The sequence below is a fragment of the Scomber japonicus genome, chromosome 14 (genome assembly GCF_027409825.1).
Source record: "Scomber japonicus isolate fScoJap1 chromosome 14, fScoJap1.pri, whole genome shotgun sequence".
Classification (NCBI taxonomy): domain Eukaryota; kingdom Metazoa; phylum Chordata; class Actinopteri; order Scombriformes; family Scombridae; genus Scomber; species Scomber japonicus.
Window position 1 is genome coordinate 15,806,253 of NC_070591.1, and position 17,079 is coordinate 15,823,331.

The 17,079-nt window shown below is 38.0% G+C and overlaps 1 protein-coding gene across 3 annotated transcripts in view; it reads left to right on the plus strand.

Moving 5' to 3' along the window:
• The window catches only part of LOC128373368 (cGMP-dependent protein kinase 1), a 79,163-nt gene that overhangs the window by 37,388 nt on the left and 24,696 nt on the right, over window positions 1-17,079 (plus strand). For all 3 annotated transcript variants that reach the window (XM_053333670.1, XM_053333667.1, XM_053333668.1), the window contains exon 4: window positions 13,724-13,829. In XM_053333670.1, coding sequence (XP_053189645.1) covers window positions 13,724-13,829 — 106 coding nt within the window. The remainder of the gene's footprint in view (window positions 1-13,723; window positions 13,830-17,079) is intronic.

The following is a 17,079-nucleotide window of genomic DNA, read 5'->3' on the forward strand; positions in this document are numbered from 1 at the left end:
GAGTTGACAGTGTGGCTTATTTTTATAGATAGATGAAATGAAAAAATTATATGAGCATTTGCGTGTAAGTGCACATGCTAATGGTTCTCCCTGTGTGTTTGTGTCTGAGGGCTCCTGCTGCTGTTGTTGTCTTGATTCTCAGTTGGAGCGCAGGTGTGAGCCTAGAGCTACTGGGTCTTCTGGGGTTCTAGACGGCTCAAAAGGTTAAAACACTCAGAGAGAAGAAACTTCAGACAGCAACAATATACAGTCAGTCAGTAGAGAAACAGTCCTGCAGGCCTAGCTTTAAAAAAACTCTGTTTCTTGGGCATTTTTATGCTAATAGACTTATGACAATATGGGCAGACTAATCATATAAACATGAATTTTCCTCTAGGGGACTGTCAGATAATTGAGGACAAGTCTTTGCGTATAAAGATAAGATTGGTGCCTACCTACTGTACAATATTCAGGGGCTTTTTGAGATACAAATTTGAGAAACATCTATGTCATAAAAAAGTAATTTGTTGGTGAAGTTGTACCTGAATACTAGTGAGGGAACATGGCTAAGAAAAATGTGTGGAGCTGCTTTTCTTTACAGTACTTTTAATAAGGTGCTACTTGTCTGGAATTTGACATCCCATTTACACTCAGACCCCATTTACACATTGTCGCTGTATCATAGAACCATTTTCAATGGACAGAAATCCTTTTGTGCAAACTACTTAATGCGTCAATTAATGCTATATGGAAGTAGCTTTGGCAGGGTCTGTCCCCTGTGATAACGGCAGCTAAAGTAACACTGAAAATACACTGAATTTAGCCACAGTTCTCCCCCGTGGTCAACACCACTAACCACTAAATGAACTGAATCTGTATAGGTGAGGGGAGTGAGAGCCTGTGAAGACCATAAAACTTTAATCTCACTTGTAGTTCACAGAAAATCCACCCATGTGTTTGTGGTAGTTCATGGATAGTTAAGTGCAGAAGTTATTCGTGTTCAGGCATAATTGGCAGATACTAAAGAGCTTCAGTCAAGCTTAATCTCCTGAATTAGAATAAGCCTTACCCTGTATCATGATCAGATGTGTAATCTGGTCCCAGTGGAGATGTATATGTGGTTAAGTGTACAAGGAAGGGTCTTAAATCTCATGTGGATTTTATCTTCATACAAGACACTTGAAATGACAAGTGTAGATAGGGACTCAGATACAGATAGTGATCACAGGAAGATACTGCCTGCAAGGAACATGAATGCTAATCCTCGACAGACCAAAATGGAGCACGTATGACTCACAACCTTGGCTACTTTATGGGCTTATTGATTTATGACCTCGTTGATCTATCTTTGTAAAAGGAATTCTGTTAGCAAGCCGTTTCTCACACAGTGTCGAAATGTAGCCTTGAGAATCAAAGTCGATGAGAGTGGAACAAAATGCTCATTACAGATTTTTAATGCAGTTTGTTCTCTCCAGTGCAAAGATCAGATAGGTGTGGTCTAGCGATCTAGGACACATACCATGCAGCCACTCATAGCCAAATTACTGGACTCACTAATGTTGAGCCAATCTGAGAGAAAATGTGGGACTGACCTTTGAGTCAAAAAGGGCTGATTGTTGTTTCTTAACTGCAGGGTGGAAAAACTGCATGATGGAGGACAAATCATTGCTTGATATACATGGATCATTAAGAAACTGTGGGTCGCTAATATTAGTTAATCAGTCATGCTTGCTTTAGCAGCTTATACTTAGAATCGTACCCATAATATTTCTTATCCCACCTACTTTCGTCATAGTTTAAGTAAATTTTGTCCTGCCAGTTCTGGTCTGAGCAGCATGACGCATTAAAGAGGTCCTGATGTTTGGTGCTGGAAATACGATTAAAGCAACTGACTCAGGCACAATGGAATTTCTATAACGTCCTTTCTTTTGCTGACTTTTGCCCTCTGAAAACAAATCATTTATACAAGCCTTCTTTACTCATTCATTATGTATGTATATCTTAGCTACGCACCAAGCTAAACAGATCTCTTACAAAGCTTAGAGACAAAAGATGGCCTTCAAAGTATTTACTGGAAGAATGGATGTCTGCCGCCCTGTGTTTTGGACTAGTCTCACAATAAGCTTGAGGTCCTGTGAACTTAAAAAGCAGCTAAACAAGATCTGTACAGACAGGCATTTAGGTAGCATGTGGTATTTTATGCTTTAATTTGTCTCTTATGTCTGTTTCCTTTTATATTTTACCTGGTGTATTTGTTGTTGTTGACTCAGTTTGATTGTATTTGATTTTATTTCTTTGACCGTGAAGCACTGTGTGACTGATGTCTCCGAAAGGTGCTGTATAAATAGGAACTTTACTTGCTTGTATTTAGTGATTGTGATTACAAATCAAAAAAAAAGAGAGAAAAAAAGATGAGATACTATAAACACAAGTTCAGTCAGCCAACTCAGAGTAGATTGGTCAAATGCAGAATATGTACAGCATTAATGTTTGGCGTCTAGGCTCTGACCTTATCACTTCCCACATTGAGCCCAGGACATTGAGTAGTGATGATACTAACTTCCTGCGTAGGGGAAGGCAGACTCAAAGCGTACAACTTTAAAACACTATACAAATGGCAGCAGTCTAGCAGAAGGTGACAGCATACTGTGGCTTGTGTGAACAGTGTGGCAGCAGGGATGCAGCAGAAGTATGTGTTGGGCTGTCTGAACTGTCTGAGCCACTTTCCTTATTTAGACAAAAGGTGTTGCGAAAATAAATTAAAGTAACAATAAAACTTGATTTACAGAAGTACATGAGCTGTCAAATTAGTCACGCTACTAAATTGTTTCTGTCAGGATTATGTCTCTACAACTTACAGAAGTGCTACTTTTTTGTACCATGCACAAATTGGTAGATGGTGGTCATAAAAAGGACAGGAGTGTAACACCGGAGGACAGGGTTCACATCCACAGTCCTGCGTTTGTTTAAGTTTAGGCAACAAAAACTCTGATTCAGAAGGATCATGGTTACAGTTACATACATACAACATGTATGAAGTCACTTTTGAATTTTTCTATATTTATCCATGGTCATGGCCATCTTTCCTTTATTTGGCTATAGTTGCTACAAGCAGATGTTGTATCGTAAGACATTGTATATCGTAAAACAAATTATGTTATTCAGATATATTTCCTCATTATGTTAATAAAATGTTATTCAGGTGGCATTACATTTCTCTTGCAATATTAGTAATATAATTATGGGAAGTACAAAGCAGTAATAAATCTTGTAAACACAAAAATGTAAGTACAAAGCTTGAAAAATACAGTTGTTAGTCCAACTGGTAAATGAACTGGTCAGACAGCCAGTATAATGCTAGCTTGATTAGCAGTAACCTAATTTTGGAAAAGCTTATTTAATATTTTAAATTATAAACAACTGTCACAAAAAAGCTATAAGGAATGGAGTCCATACGAGTAATAATCCAACAAGAGTATTTGAAACCTATTTGCTTGGTCACAGATCTGCCAATGTCTCAATGTCACTGCGCTACAAGCAACAAAACGTTCAACTGAAATTAACCACTCCACAGAGGATCCTTGAACAGACAAACACATTTATAACCACTGGGTCACTAGTAGTCTTGATTAATGTTTGTGTGCCTATACATCTTTTCCTCTTATAATGAACAATTTCTCAACAGAAGCAGAGCTGAATGCAAGATTCCTACAGAGTAAAGAGGCTTCTTGTCAGAATAATTGCTGTTTCCTTTTAAAAGATGAACACCAGCGGCACACACACACTGGCATGTAGTCACTCACACACAGACACAGATGTAGAAACACATGTATTCACCACATTCTGGCAACACAACAGGGGGAATTATCAATCTGGCTTCACTGTGTATTTCTGGGTGCAGAGATTTGATGTTTTTCCCCTCAGCAGGTTGCAAAACATCAGTCGTGATTGACAGAAGAGCTTATGAAATTTAACAATGACACAATAAGTAATGTCTTCTCAACAGGAAAAAGAAAGTCCTCTTGTGTTTGTAAGAATTCTAGTGTGGATACTTGAGTTAACACAGCAGGATATTATCTTGGGATATTAAATGACTAAATAATGGTTTTTATGTTGTTCTTGTGATATTTGACTAACAAATCAATGATTTGACAGCTCTTAGTGTGGAGTAGATCAGTGTACAAAATCAGCTACAGAGAAATGTATCACCTGATTCAACCTGGACCAGGGCCTAAAAATAACCCACATGCTGATAAATAGCAAACACACTTCATTTCCTCCATGAGATTTTCTACAGCCAGGCAAGCTGAAATTTATCAGGTTATTCAAACAGATTTCCTCTGTTGCAAATACTTTCTGGTAGATTGTATATAATGACAGGGACAACAAACAATTAAAATTTATCTTGCAAACCGACAAGAAAGCAATTTCAGTTGAAAACATCATTTTTTATTGGCATTCAAATTCAATTGGCATTCTCCCCCCAGCAAAGCATTGACGTCACCAGCTCAGGTAGTAATAACACCATGAAATGAATTCCTGTTAATGAGAAACTCTCTGAACAAAGGACAAAGACCTGCTAAAATTTTACTGGAGTGATTAAAAGGTTTAAAATAAGGAACATTATGTTAATGATTTTGCTCTGTTTTTTTCCTTTGATATAACACACTGTTCTTTTGTCCTTAGTCACTTCTGTCTATTACTTTGCCTCATCGAAGAAAAATCTCACTTTTCTTCTTGGTCTATGACCCCCAACCTTCACTGGTTCAGGTCAAACATTTATCAAAGAAATTACATTTTATGAAGGCTTTAGTGTTGAAATTTGCAAAGCAATTTTAATCCTTCACTGTGAATTAATTGGTGCTGCAGCTACAGCTTAGCTTCTCATCTTTATGAATATATATTAAACAGCTACAGACTTCTAGATACATAAAATGAAATGCACCACAAAAGGTTTGCTAATTCACTCTATAGTGTTTTTTTAAATTATTATTTTATTTGCAGTTTCATTAATTTATCCCCATAATTAATATACTTGCCCCGCAATATACAGTGTTTGCCTGTATCTTCCATCCATTGGAGGTTTAAGATGACTATATGTGAGTGAGAGACTGCACCACACCAGTACTACTGGACCATTCATTATGTCTCATATGTCTGGGTTGCTGTTATATCATTGTAAAATGTATTACAGCTATTATACAGTACCATTCAGTTGTCTGCAAATGTTGAGTTTAGCCAAATAAATGGTGTTTTTGCAGAGGTATTGTAGCTCTTGAGCAAAGACTTCCTGTTTACACATATCCCCTACTTGTTGATCTTAAATTTGACTTCTTTCTCTGTTCTGTTTAAGCTTATATTTGAGGTCTAAACAGTGCAAGCAGTAACACTGTTTTTAAAATAGCACTGATCACATTTAAATGATCTTTGTTAAGACAGCGACAAACGTCATTAGTGGTTATGTTTACATAGATCCTAATATTCCACTTATAATCAGAATAATAGCCCAATCAGAATAAGAGAGAGAGAGCTATGACTCCTCAAGATTCAAGCCCAGTTCCTGTGTCTTGCTTGTGACCTGCTGATTAAGTAGAAGGGGGTTATGCCTGAAGTGTGTGACAATAGGTTAGCATACCCAGATCAGTTCACTTAAGGTGAACTAACTTAAGATGGGTCAGCTATTCTCATCGTAGTGACAAGCTCCTAAAAAGAGAGTGGAGACATGCCGCCTGCTACTCGCATTCATCACTTTTCTGCGTGCCTCACAGCTGTTCCAGTAAAATGTGTCTGCACATGTAAACACCAGAATGTATTAGATCACCTCCGATGTAAACAATTTGTAAATCTACAAACAAAATGAAAAAAAGTACACATAACTGCAACTACTGATTGTTCACAAGACTGCACATCCCATCAAGACAAGCTATTCCTTGAATGACTTTGATGCTATCAGAGACTGTGATAGAGTCCACAGAAAATGTCTTCTAAATGATAATACTTTTGTATCCAAAAGATTACAGGCTCCCTGCCAAAGTTGTCAGAGTCTGGAAATGTTTGATTCTTTGCTTCAGGTATGAATAACATTTGTAAACCTGCTAACTTGAGACAGTCCACTCTCCTTTCAGGATAATGGAATGCTTATTTAAACGGACCAAACTCCAGTCTTCTAAATGTGTGCATGTTTATGATGAACTTCCAAACAAGATCAGCTGTAAGTAATGAATAAAGGCTGGGAGTGAGGTTTGTTAATGTTACAGAGATGAGTGGTAAATGGTGTTTTTATCTGTGTAACTCACTGAGACAGAGAAAGCTAAAAGCACGCTTTTAGAAATATTCCTATTCAATCAGTCTGTGACAGGAAGTTTCCGACTGAAATGTAACGGGAGTATCCTTCCTGTGCTCAGTGTTAGATTTATGCATTTAAATATTATGATTCCCATGTCTGGGTGTCTTTTTTGTTTTACTCATTGACCCTGATAGACATCTGTGATTTTGAAATCAAACTTTCTCTTTCATAACCATTGAAATAGAAACACCAAACTTTACAGCAATTATATCAGTTATTCTCTAAAACAAAAGATAAGTAATCTCATTTTGTCCTCCCTTTGGTTCTCTATACACAACATAGTGTGGGTGAGCATGGTGGGTGGATGGCGGTGTGATGACGTTCAGTTCAATATTTCTCAAACAGCAGCTGCTCCAGGTCTATGCTATCCTGTCTCCCACATGGGGCGAGTATTGGCAGAACTGGCAGCTGGAGATTGCATCTGATTAAGCCAGCTAGGTTTCTGTGTTGGGATTCACTGATATGTGAAATGTGTTGTAAAAGCACATGCTTCAACCCTAACTACAGACATGCAATGCTACAGTTCACAACAAATTATTTCAATCACAGGTTGCTGCTCTTTTGCATAGAACATTTCAAAAATGTATCACACATTTCAGCTATTGCCAATTATATTGCTCAGTGTATCTGATTTCCATATTCTGTGTTGTGTTCCTGTAAGACTCAATAATAATTAAAGATATAATTATGAGGACAATTCCTCAGTTTTCCTTTTTCTGCAGGCTCTGTGACAGTCTGGTGTAATGACCTGTCCTGCTTTCTCACGCTCTAAAGACCTCATCCAGATGTAATCAGACATGTCTGATGTTATTAATGACTTAGGGGGAAAGGAGATTACACCTTCCCACCCCGCAGCCATGACAGCATCGCTCTCTTAGCGCTTTCCAAAACACAATGTGTAGGAAGCCTCAAAGGACTATTGTTCACGTGACTATGGGATTTTAAGTGTGTCTCAGAGTCTGAGAGAAGTGCTGTCTTCCTAATATTCATTCGCTGCAGAATCATGGGCCCCGCTACTAAAATTTTACATGATCGTCAATATCAGTGGGCTATGGAGATCCAGAGTGGTCATTGTGTATATTATATATATGTATATATGTACAGTACATATATACATATATATAATATATATTCTCTTGAGGCCATGTTTTACTACATTGAGCATTCGTATGGCTATTGCATGCTCACAAGATACAATTCGTTCCCATGATTTGGTGCATCAAATCCCAGAATCCTCCCTCTCCTCATTCTTCAAAGTATATCTATATGAAAAGTACTGTTATAAGAGCAGCTTGGCTCCTGTGTAGTGAGTGTGTACAGTAGGCTACAATGTGTCAGTTAATAAATGCTAAAGCCATTAATAAGACCAAGAAAAGTCTTGTTGATTGTTTCCCAACTGCTAGAAAAGTGAAGGAGGTTAGCAACAATGGGTTAATCTAACCTAACCTTACTTAAAGTGGGCTGACTTCAAGGTGGGACAAGCTATTCTCATTTTAGTGCTCATCTCAGCCACCCTTAAAATGAAAATGGCTGGCTACAGCTGGCTGCACCCCCCCCCAACCCCCGCAACCCCAAAGCAGTCAACCTAAGAGAAAACAGTGCACTGAGAGTGGTTGATTATCTAATTTTCTAAGACATCACAGGGAAGGAAAGAGGGGGGAGTTTTGGATAAAATGGTAATGATAGAAATTAAGTTGCCGGAGTAGGCAAGTCACAGATGTGATGGTGGTAAAAGTTCATGAAGTAAAACAGTAAAAACCAGTTCAAATGCCTTGAAACCAAAACATTATAACAATATTTGAGAATTTGTATGGTGAGTGCTCTCACTAATTAGGTGGAGACGCTGTATAACCCCAGGTTAATCATCTACAAGTGCTAAAATGATAACTCACAGCCGAGAACATTCTAACAACCAATATCACATCAGGGACACATTCGATTAATGTTTCCAATGTTTTTTAACACATTTTCTTTACTGCGTTTGATTACCAGCATGGTGGAGTGGCTTTGCTGTGAACATGTACAATATTCTGTCAAAATACATATCATCATCTGTCTGGTCTTTTTGTGGCAGGTTTTATTCATCCCCCAGAAAATATCTACTGGCACTGCAGCAGGCAGATAATACATGCAGATTTTCAGAGTAGAGAGGGAGAGCTTTTAGCTTTTAGAGCTTATTTTCTGTTAAATAATATGTACACTGCAAGAGGCAGCAAATTCTACTGTTAATACTATGTTACTAACAAATATATTTCTTCAAATCAAAGTGTACATGTTTTATTTGCACACTTCATCACTTGAAACTATAATCTTAGTACCACTTTCATGTGGCCCAATGGTGCTTTTGGAAAGGAGTGGGGATTTTCTGCAGTGTAAATGGCAGATACTTTATACTGCAGCTGGGCCAGATGTAGAGTGTTTTCGGTCATTTTATACTCATTAAAACTTCACAACAGAGTCAAGATTAAAATCGCAGTAATGCACAATGTGTTGGTGTTTCCAAACCCTGCTCTCACTGGATGTAAACTGTCATGACCCAAGTGCAGAGAAGAAATGTTGTTGATCCCATCCTATATTTGTATAATTTAATGAACAAAAATTAGATTACAAGAACAAACACACATTGAACATTTGCATAATGCCTGAGGCTGAAATTCAGTTACAATGAATTATGGCTGAAGCAAATGAATGAGTGACTCCCTCCACCGCATATATGCTTTGTCCTGCAGTCTGTCTTGTTGGTGACATTGAAATGAATATTATCTCTCACTGTTTTCCTCAGGCTTAATCACAGAACCTTTCTTTGGAGACCTGGCGTGCGGAGGGATCTTCTTGTCCTGTTTTTGCAGTATTTATAATCAACGCTATTGATCTTTTGTTGCAAATAATTGGGGAAAATTGAAGGTTTAAAAATTACAATCAGTGCATCAAGACAAAAGAAAAGGAGGAGCAGAAGTTAATGATAATGATATAGTGCTTGGCTTTGGGCAACATGGCTCTGAATTGGCTCTGAATGGGCTGTGAGGTGGGATTAGATTAAATTTAGAGGAAATTTCAGGGATAAAAATAAAATATATGTAAGACAATAGCAGTCAGCATGGTGGAAATTTTAATTTGGGGAGCAAAATTTTGAATAGTATTTATGTCAATGAACACTGTTTAAGTGCACATACAAAAAACAGATATTATGAATTTTGAAGGAACTATCCTCACGACCATTATTTTCTGTAACCCACGCACTGGCAGATCGTGGGTTGGTCACAGTGTCACTTTCACTGCAATGATAATTTTTCACAGGAGCGTCAGTTTTATCATAAATGTACCCCTGGCTACTGTACCTTGATTATTCAATATTTTGCTATTTTTCAAAGATAATGGCTTTATATATGTTTTAACAGATGAGACAGAAATTTGACAAACAATCATGTTCACAGATGACTGACTGAACTAATCCAATGCATTTGTCATATACTTTATATGATATGCATTACATACAGTGGGTGAGAAAACAGCTGTTACAATACAATGCAACAACATCATACATTGTACTGGTCTCCAATACAATGCAATCTTTTTCCCAAAGGTTGCATTCATTGCTAGGCCCCCTGTATTGGCATATAATTGCACAGGTGTTCTGTTTTTATGTCTATCTCAGGTTGATACATTACACACTTGTGGTTTCAGTGTTGGATGCATTTGTACATTGTTGAACTGACTGTTAAAGATAAAATGATTATCCCAGTGGAACAACACTCCATTTCTCAAAAGCTTTCACAGACAACATACTTACATCTCTTCAGCACTGCCAGGGGTGTTATGTGCATTTGAAAAACTGTGAAACTAATGGTCGGCAACTCATGAGCCTTAAGACATTCATCTGCACCCTCACTACAGGATAACTAGCTCCCTGAGTCTCGCTGCAATTTAGACAAGCTTCTGAATAACACGTTTACCTACTGTGGTGCGCTGCAGGCTCCTTACATATCTTATTTCCCAGTGCCCTCTACTCCCACCTTATGCCAAAACACTCCATTGCACACTGCACAGTGGCCAATGACGTCTAACCTCCCACTTTTGTTGCTTGGGGGTCAAATTAGAAGGCTACTGTAATAATTTCTCTCTAGACGTATCTCACATGTTGTTGGGTCTGCAGTTCACTTTGGAGTAAATTGTTGCCACCATTTGGCCAGATTGCCCTAGCAGAAAATAACCTTTTTGATTAGATAAGACATAACTAGATATGATCGAGATTTTTAAAACAATGCCTTAGGAAAACTTGCAAGAATAAATGTATTATTGTGGAACATATTTGTCTGGACTCTGGCATCAGTGCAGACAGTATGTCAAAGTGTATCAGATCAGATGCCTGCTTAATCTTTATGTGTGTGCATGTGCAAGTTTATGTGTATGTGGACACATGAGAATGTGTGTTTAATAAGACATACTTGTGTGTATCAGTGTTTATGGGCATCCTGTTTGTATACTCTCACATCTGTGCATGCTTGTACAGGACATCTGCATATCTGTATATATTTTTATGTCATACTGTATGTTTTCTGGGTTCCTGCACTGAGAAAGTGTCTCTAACTAAAAACAGTGTCAGGTTGTGTAATGAGGGCATTTCTCCTGCGGTTTGGTCCTATTTTTAAGTGCTGCCAAAGTCTTGGTCTGCAGAGAGAAAGATTTGTGGTGTCTGCCAGAGTGCCGTTCACTTACTTGTGTGTATACATGCATATGCACAGTATATGAGTTTGTGTGCAAGCATGTGTGTGCATTTCTGTGTGTGGAGCCATGTGTGAATTTCTCATATTTACTGGGTTATCACTAACAACATTTCAACTCTGGTGTAACCCTAACAGTTCATGCTTAGCTACCATATCTATTATTTTCAGCTAAAGCTCATTCTAAATACGATCTCATATTTCCTTGAATAAGTGACAGTTGGCTAGAATCATAGCTCAAAATCACTGTACTCCCAAAGATATAGACACATTTGGTGTGCTGTGCGTGTTTGAGTGACTGGTATCACATCTGTTAAGTGTACTAGTATCAGATACAAGCTATTAGGAAATTCCATTACACTGGGTCCCTGACCTAACAGTCACACTACTGAAGTGACATACTGAATTCCCATCAGTGACAGTCCTCCTGCTCTGTAGTTAAGCCTGCACGGATTTCACTGCTGGGAAAAACATTTCCTATAATCAATAAATACCACACAGTAATCAACAGCACTCTTTAAAGCTCTGCGAAGAAGTGTCACACTGGGCAGAAGACATAAAATGAAAAGCTCTGGAAAAAGACATACTGTATGTAGACATGCTCAAGCAAAATACAAAGTAGACTGACTCATAACTGATTCATTTTTCCCCCTATATTACTACATGTCCCAGAAGGCCACAGGGCTCCCAGGGGATATCCAGATTTGTTTTGGGGTCAGACTGTAGATTTCCTCTATCTTCTTTCTTGTTACATATCTCACAGTCTACTGTTCAACTGAAAAATTGAAACACTAAAGTGACATTAAGAGCCTTTCTTGTAGGAGACATGATACTGTGGGAATAATTATCACATAAACTGCTAATAACAAATAAAGTGACGCACTGAATTGTCAAATGCATTTTAATATGTCGCTTAGCTAGACTGAATATGGGCTTTTGACATGTTTTGTTATAGTTTCCGCACCAACAACTCCATTTTGTCTGTGAAATGGGGTTAAATTGGTGAATTTAATGACATCCAGGTTTGAGTAGAGGTGCCGTGTTCTGATAAAAAACCCACCAGGCCTGGCTTTCTAACATAGTCGGCTCCCAACAGAGATCTGTCGAACATGAAACATTGTCTAATCAAAAATGACTACAGAGGACCTCTAAGAAAGAGCTGCTGAGGCTAAAAACACTGAAAATGGCATCAAAGGGATTTCAAAAGACCCAGGCTTCCATCAATCAACAGCCAGGTATAAAATCAGAGAAAAAAATGTACTGTTTTAATTATTTGAAGGACTGGACATCTTGCTAAGATTATGGCAAGAAAACTGTGCATTATTCAAAGAGGTGTCAACCTAGGCTAACATGACACCAATGAATACATGGTATCTCTTACACTCACTTAATTTCACATAATCATCCCACGATATGAAATTCAGCAAGTTTGTCCTTGGTTTGTCCAAAGACAAAGTATTGCTGCCTGTCTAAGACTCACAAGCCAGTCTCTAAATGCTTTTCTCGTAGAAACTGAGGACCATCTCCAAGATTTCGTTCTTAAATTGAGTGGAAACTATTAGAGAGTTTAAACAAACAAAAAAAAAACCCCTGCATTGCAGAACCAATCCAAATCTTTAGGGCGGCCCTTCATATTGGGGCGGTGTGGTTCAAAACAAAGAAGAATGAAGAATGGGGGCAGAGTGCCATTTCCGGTAAGGCGTGTCCTTGACAAAATGTAAGGGGTGTAGGTTTGTTAGCAGCCATTCTCACAACTGTTCAAGTAACTACTGTGTTAGACATCCCCAGACTTTGGAAGGTGGAGATCTCTGATTGTCAGGTATCGCAACACTACAGACATGGTGCTCTGTGGAACAAAACTCACACAAACAAAACACTATGCAATATCTAAAGGGAAAAAAACAACACATACAAACAATTAAATCTCCATCTATTCCATGTGAAGAGAGCATTACAGTTTGGATTGGTTTGATGCCTCAGGGCCAGCACAGATTGCAATCACTGGGGGAACAATTAATTGTAAATTGTTCCAGGAAATTGTACAGAATAATATCAGGCATGCTGTTTGTGATCTGAAACCTGACATACGTTTCGTCACAGTCTGATAATTGTCGTTAACACAAAGAGTAATCAATCCCACAGGGGCTTAAACTAATACAAAAAATCCAACTAAGTATAGTCAAATTAGAGTCCTAACCTTACGCCAATTAAAATGCTGTAGCATGACTTGAAGCAAGCCATCCATGCAAGGTATTCAAAAAATACCAATTAACTCTAACTACTGAGTAAAGAGTAATTGACCAGAATACCTCTTATTTGCTCTGTAGGACTGATCAGCAGGAAGTGAAAACACTTGAAGGTTACTGCTACTAGGAGAATGATTAAATGTAAAAAGCTTCACAGATTTTTCCTGCCTTCTCTCTGGTGATTTCAGTAGGACTTTAGTTGAAATTCACTCACATACAGCACGCCATGACATGAGTCTTCTCACATCTCCAGTTCAGTATAAAATGCTTTAAATTGTATGAAATATTCACTTTATTCACATTGTGCATGCACAAAGCAGACAGCTGTTTCAGGCATGTATTATGCGTATACTGTATATGCTATTTTATTATTCTTATTGCCTGGGGGTAAAAAGGGTCTCACATGACATTGCTTATATTATTCTTTACAGCTCTAACAAATGTGAAGCTGTGGGCCATCGACCGACAATGTTTTCAGACGATCATGATGAGGACGGGTCTCATCAAGCACACAGAGTACATGGAGTTTCTGAAAAGGTGAGGAACCATGGCAAATTGTCCCACAATGATAGACAAATGACTTGAATAGAGCTTTGATCTGAAATGCAATGAATTAATTAACTAAATGAATTCAGGAGAATATGTGTGAGCTGTTTAGCAGAAGATTCCATACTCCTCATTTGAGCCAGTAAATTATACAACTAATCATTTCTGGTGCTTCACTGAGGATGTCATTCATCCTACAGGAAAAATACCTTGTACTTGTGCCATATTTCTTTAAAGCCCCTATCTGTATCAGAGAGCCCTGACCACGTCTCTATGAAGAAGCTTATTGTCACTTAAAAGGCCTACTGACTCTTTTTTTTTTCTTTTTTGGGCCTGCGTAGACGATAGGATAAAAGAAAGACTCATCAAAAGACAAAAGAAGAGTAGTGTGCGATGATCAAGATGGATGAAATGCAATTACAGTAAATCCCTCTTACCCCATGTCTCTATTCGACTTTCCAGTTTTATGTCATCCACTTTGGTCTTCATCAAACCAATTGGGAAAATTATCTCAATTTCACTGACACTTTCCTCACTCCTTCTCACACATGTGCTCCACTGTATGTATGTTTAAAGTTCCAAATTCATTGAAGAACACACTCAGTCTAGGATCATATCTTCTGAGCAAACCTCATGAATCACTCTGACCATGATTAGACTCTGTCACCATTTGACAGAGGGGTTTCAAGGCAGGTTGATAGATATAGCACACAGAAAACCAACTTTCCACTAGAAATTTCCAACAAATCCTCATACCCAAACTGCAATAAAATAATATCATTACATTCCAAAACATTTCACCTGACTGGTAAATGTAGATTTGAGATTTTAAAATACCTGATCAAGGTTTGGGAAAGATCATAAACATGGTTAAAATAAACTAACGATTGCTGATGTCAAAGTCACATCGACAGCCAATCAACTCAAAGTGAAGTCAGCTGGTCAAGTAAGCAACCTTTCATCTGGTCGAAATGGCAGAGTTTTGGACGGCAGAAAAGGAGACCCTCGACCCCCTCTTTCTTTTTTTTCACCATTTCACCATTTCATCAATACTAGCAATGCAACTGTAGAAATTAACTCATTATCACTATTCTCATTCATATTTTATGACGCTAAATATTATATTCAGCCACAAATAAAAAAAGCTTGAAAAAAAAAAGGAATTAGAGACTTGTTGCCATGGAGACAACACCATCCTGTCTAGTTGCTTTGGGTTAAACTGGCAGATGCAAGTGGTTTCAAGTTTCACCTCATTTCGTTGTGAATCTTTGGCTTGAACTGTGCTTAAAGAGTAAGAGTAACCGCCCATATGGGACTCTCTAGGAAGTAAAGCAGACACACCCACAAGGAGGCAGGGTCATAATTTGACTGGTCAACACCTGGCATTCTGTTGGGTTGGGGAGTTATTGCACAATTGTACAGCAGAAATCTGAGAACAGATGTTTCATGAGTGCACAAAGGCAGCCTGACTGTGAGGAGAAGGGCAGAAGCTGGGGCAGAAAATCTGTGCAAACAACAATATCTGAGTGCAAGCACACAGTTTAAGCAGAAGCAGAGCAAATCTAAGTGGCTTTATGAATACAAGGGCAGGGTTTTAGGGAAAGAATGACAAAATCTGAACATGAAATCAATAAATAATGCCCTCAAATTGAAAGACCACACTCTTTAATAAAGATAGAAAAAAAGCCCCATAAGTTTTCCATTTAGATTTTAATATGGTCAAAGAACGCCCACAGGAGTATTTGGAAAATGAAAATGCAAATTGGACTATTGCATTTACATTTTATTTTTTTACTCAAATAATACATGCATAAATGGAAATCTTTCAACCTATTGTGGAATTACATTTTCTTTTTTTACATGATCAAATAATATAGTCCCTTATAGGCTCCCATAAGGTAGTTTTGAACATAGCAAGAACTGCATGCTTTCACAATGAAAGAAGACTTTAAGACATACAGTCCAAGAAATATGTTTCAAACCACACAAAAGCACTCTATTAATCAGACCTTTCTGTCCAAGACTGTTGCTATTTTAGTAATAGCTTTGACTAAAAAAAGACAACACTATCTTTTTCTGGGTGTGAGTGTGTACTCTATGGCAGCTATCACCTCACCGCAGCTCTTGCATAACAGTCCAACAGATAAGTAAATATTTAATAGCTGTACGTACTGCTTGGTTTGAGCTTACTGTGTGTTTAGTTTATAAAGGGGTATCTAGGGGAGAAATTTATATAAGAGATTTATCTGTTAGTTCACAATATGTAGTTTCCTTTTTTGTTTCAGAAGCTGATCTAATAAAGGCGTTATAGTTAATAAACATTCTGGTCCCAGTCCTCTACCCACGTTAACTGCTGTAAAATTATATATTAGTGCTTGCAAGTTGTGGAAGAGGATGAAAAACTGACAGAAATCCCACATAGTATTATACATAAAGTGTGAGTGTGCTTGAGGATTTTTTTTATTACCTCTCCCTCAGTATGTATTTTAAACCACTCAAACACATAGCTCTAGGGGAGAAGCAGCAGGGGTAATGTGTAATGAGCTAAGAAACAACACCTAGGTTCGCAAAATGTGAATTGCCGTAACTGATATTTGTAAGGCTGGTGAGCTATTACTCACCTCTCTGCCCCCTTCCACTTAATAGAGAGAATTTAGCTATAAGGCATAGAATAAAAGCAGACCATTTACTCAATGATTCACCGGACTTGGGGAAGCATAGAAATCATTAATCAAACCTCTTCATCAAAGAAATACTAGTGTTTTCATGGTACTGTGATCATTGTCCTGTTTTTACTCAGTAATTGATGGAGATCAACTGTTGAAGGTTATTTTCTATGTTAGAATGCTTAAAATGATCGAAAATACCACATTAGAGAAAGCACATCCCCATTGGCCTTGTATAACATATTAATTTGCTGTAACACAATTAAGCTGATGAATTGGAAATTCACAACAACAGAGGCCTTTTGTTTATGTCAACAGTTTCACAGCTTGAGGGATTTAAACTCCATATGTTTCATGTAGAGTAAGGTCATCTGTTCACTGCCTAGCTCGTTAGCTAGTGCCTCTGTTGAGGAAGCAATGAAACAAAAATCGGCACAGTGGCTGGGGCCTGAGTTGGGGTTGAGACAAGATGGTTCAGATTACTGTAATAAAGCATGGAAAATGAGGGGGGAGAGGGAGATGAAGAAACATGGAGAGAGAGATGATAGGGGGAGATAAGCCTTTTGTCCACCAAT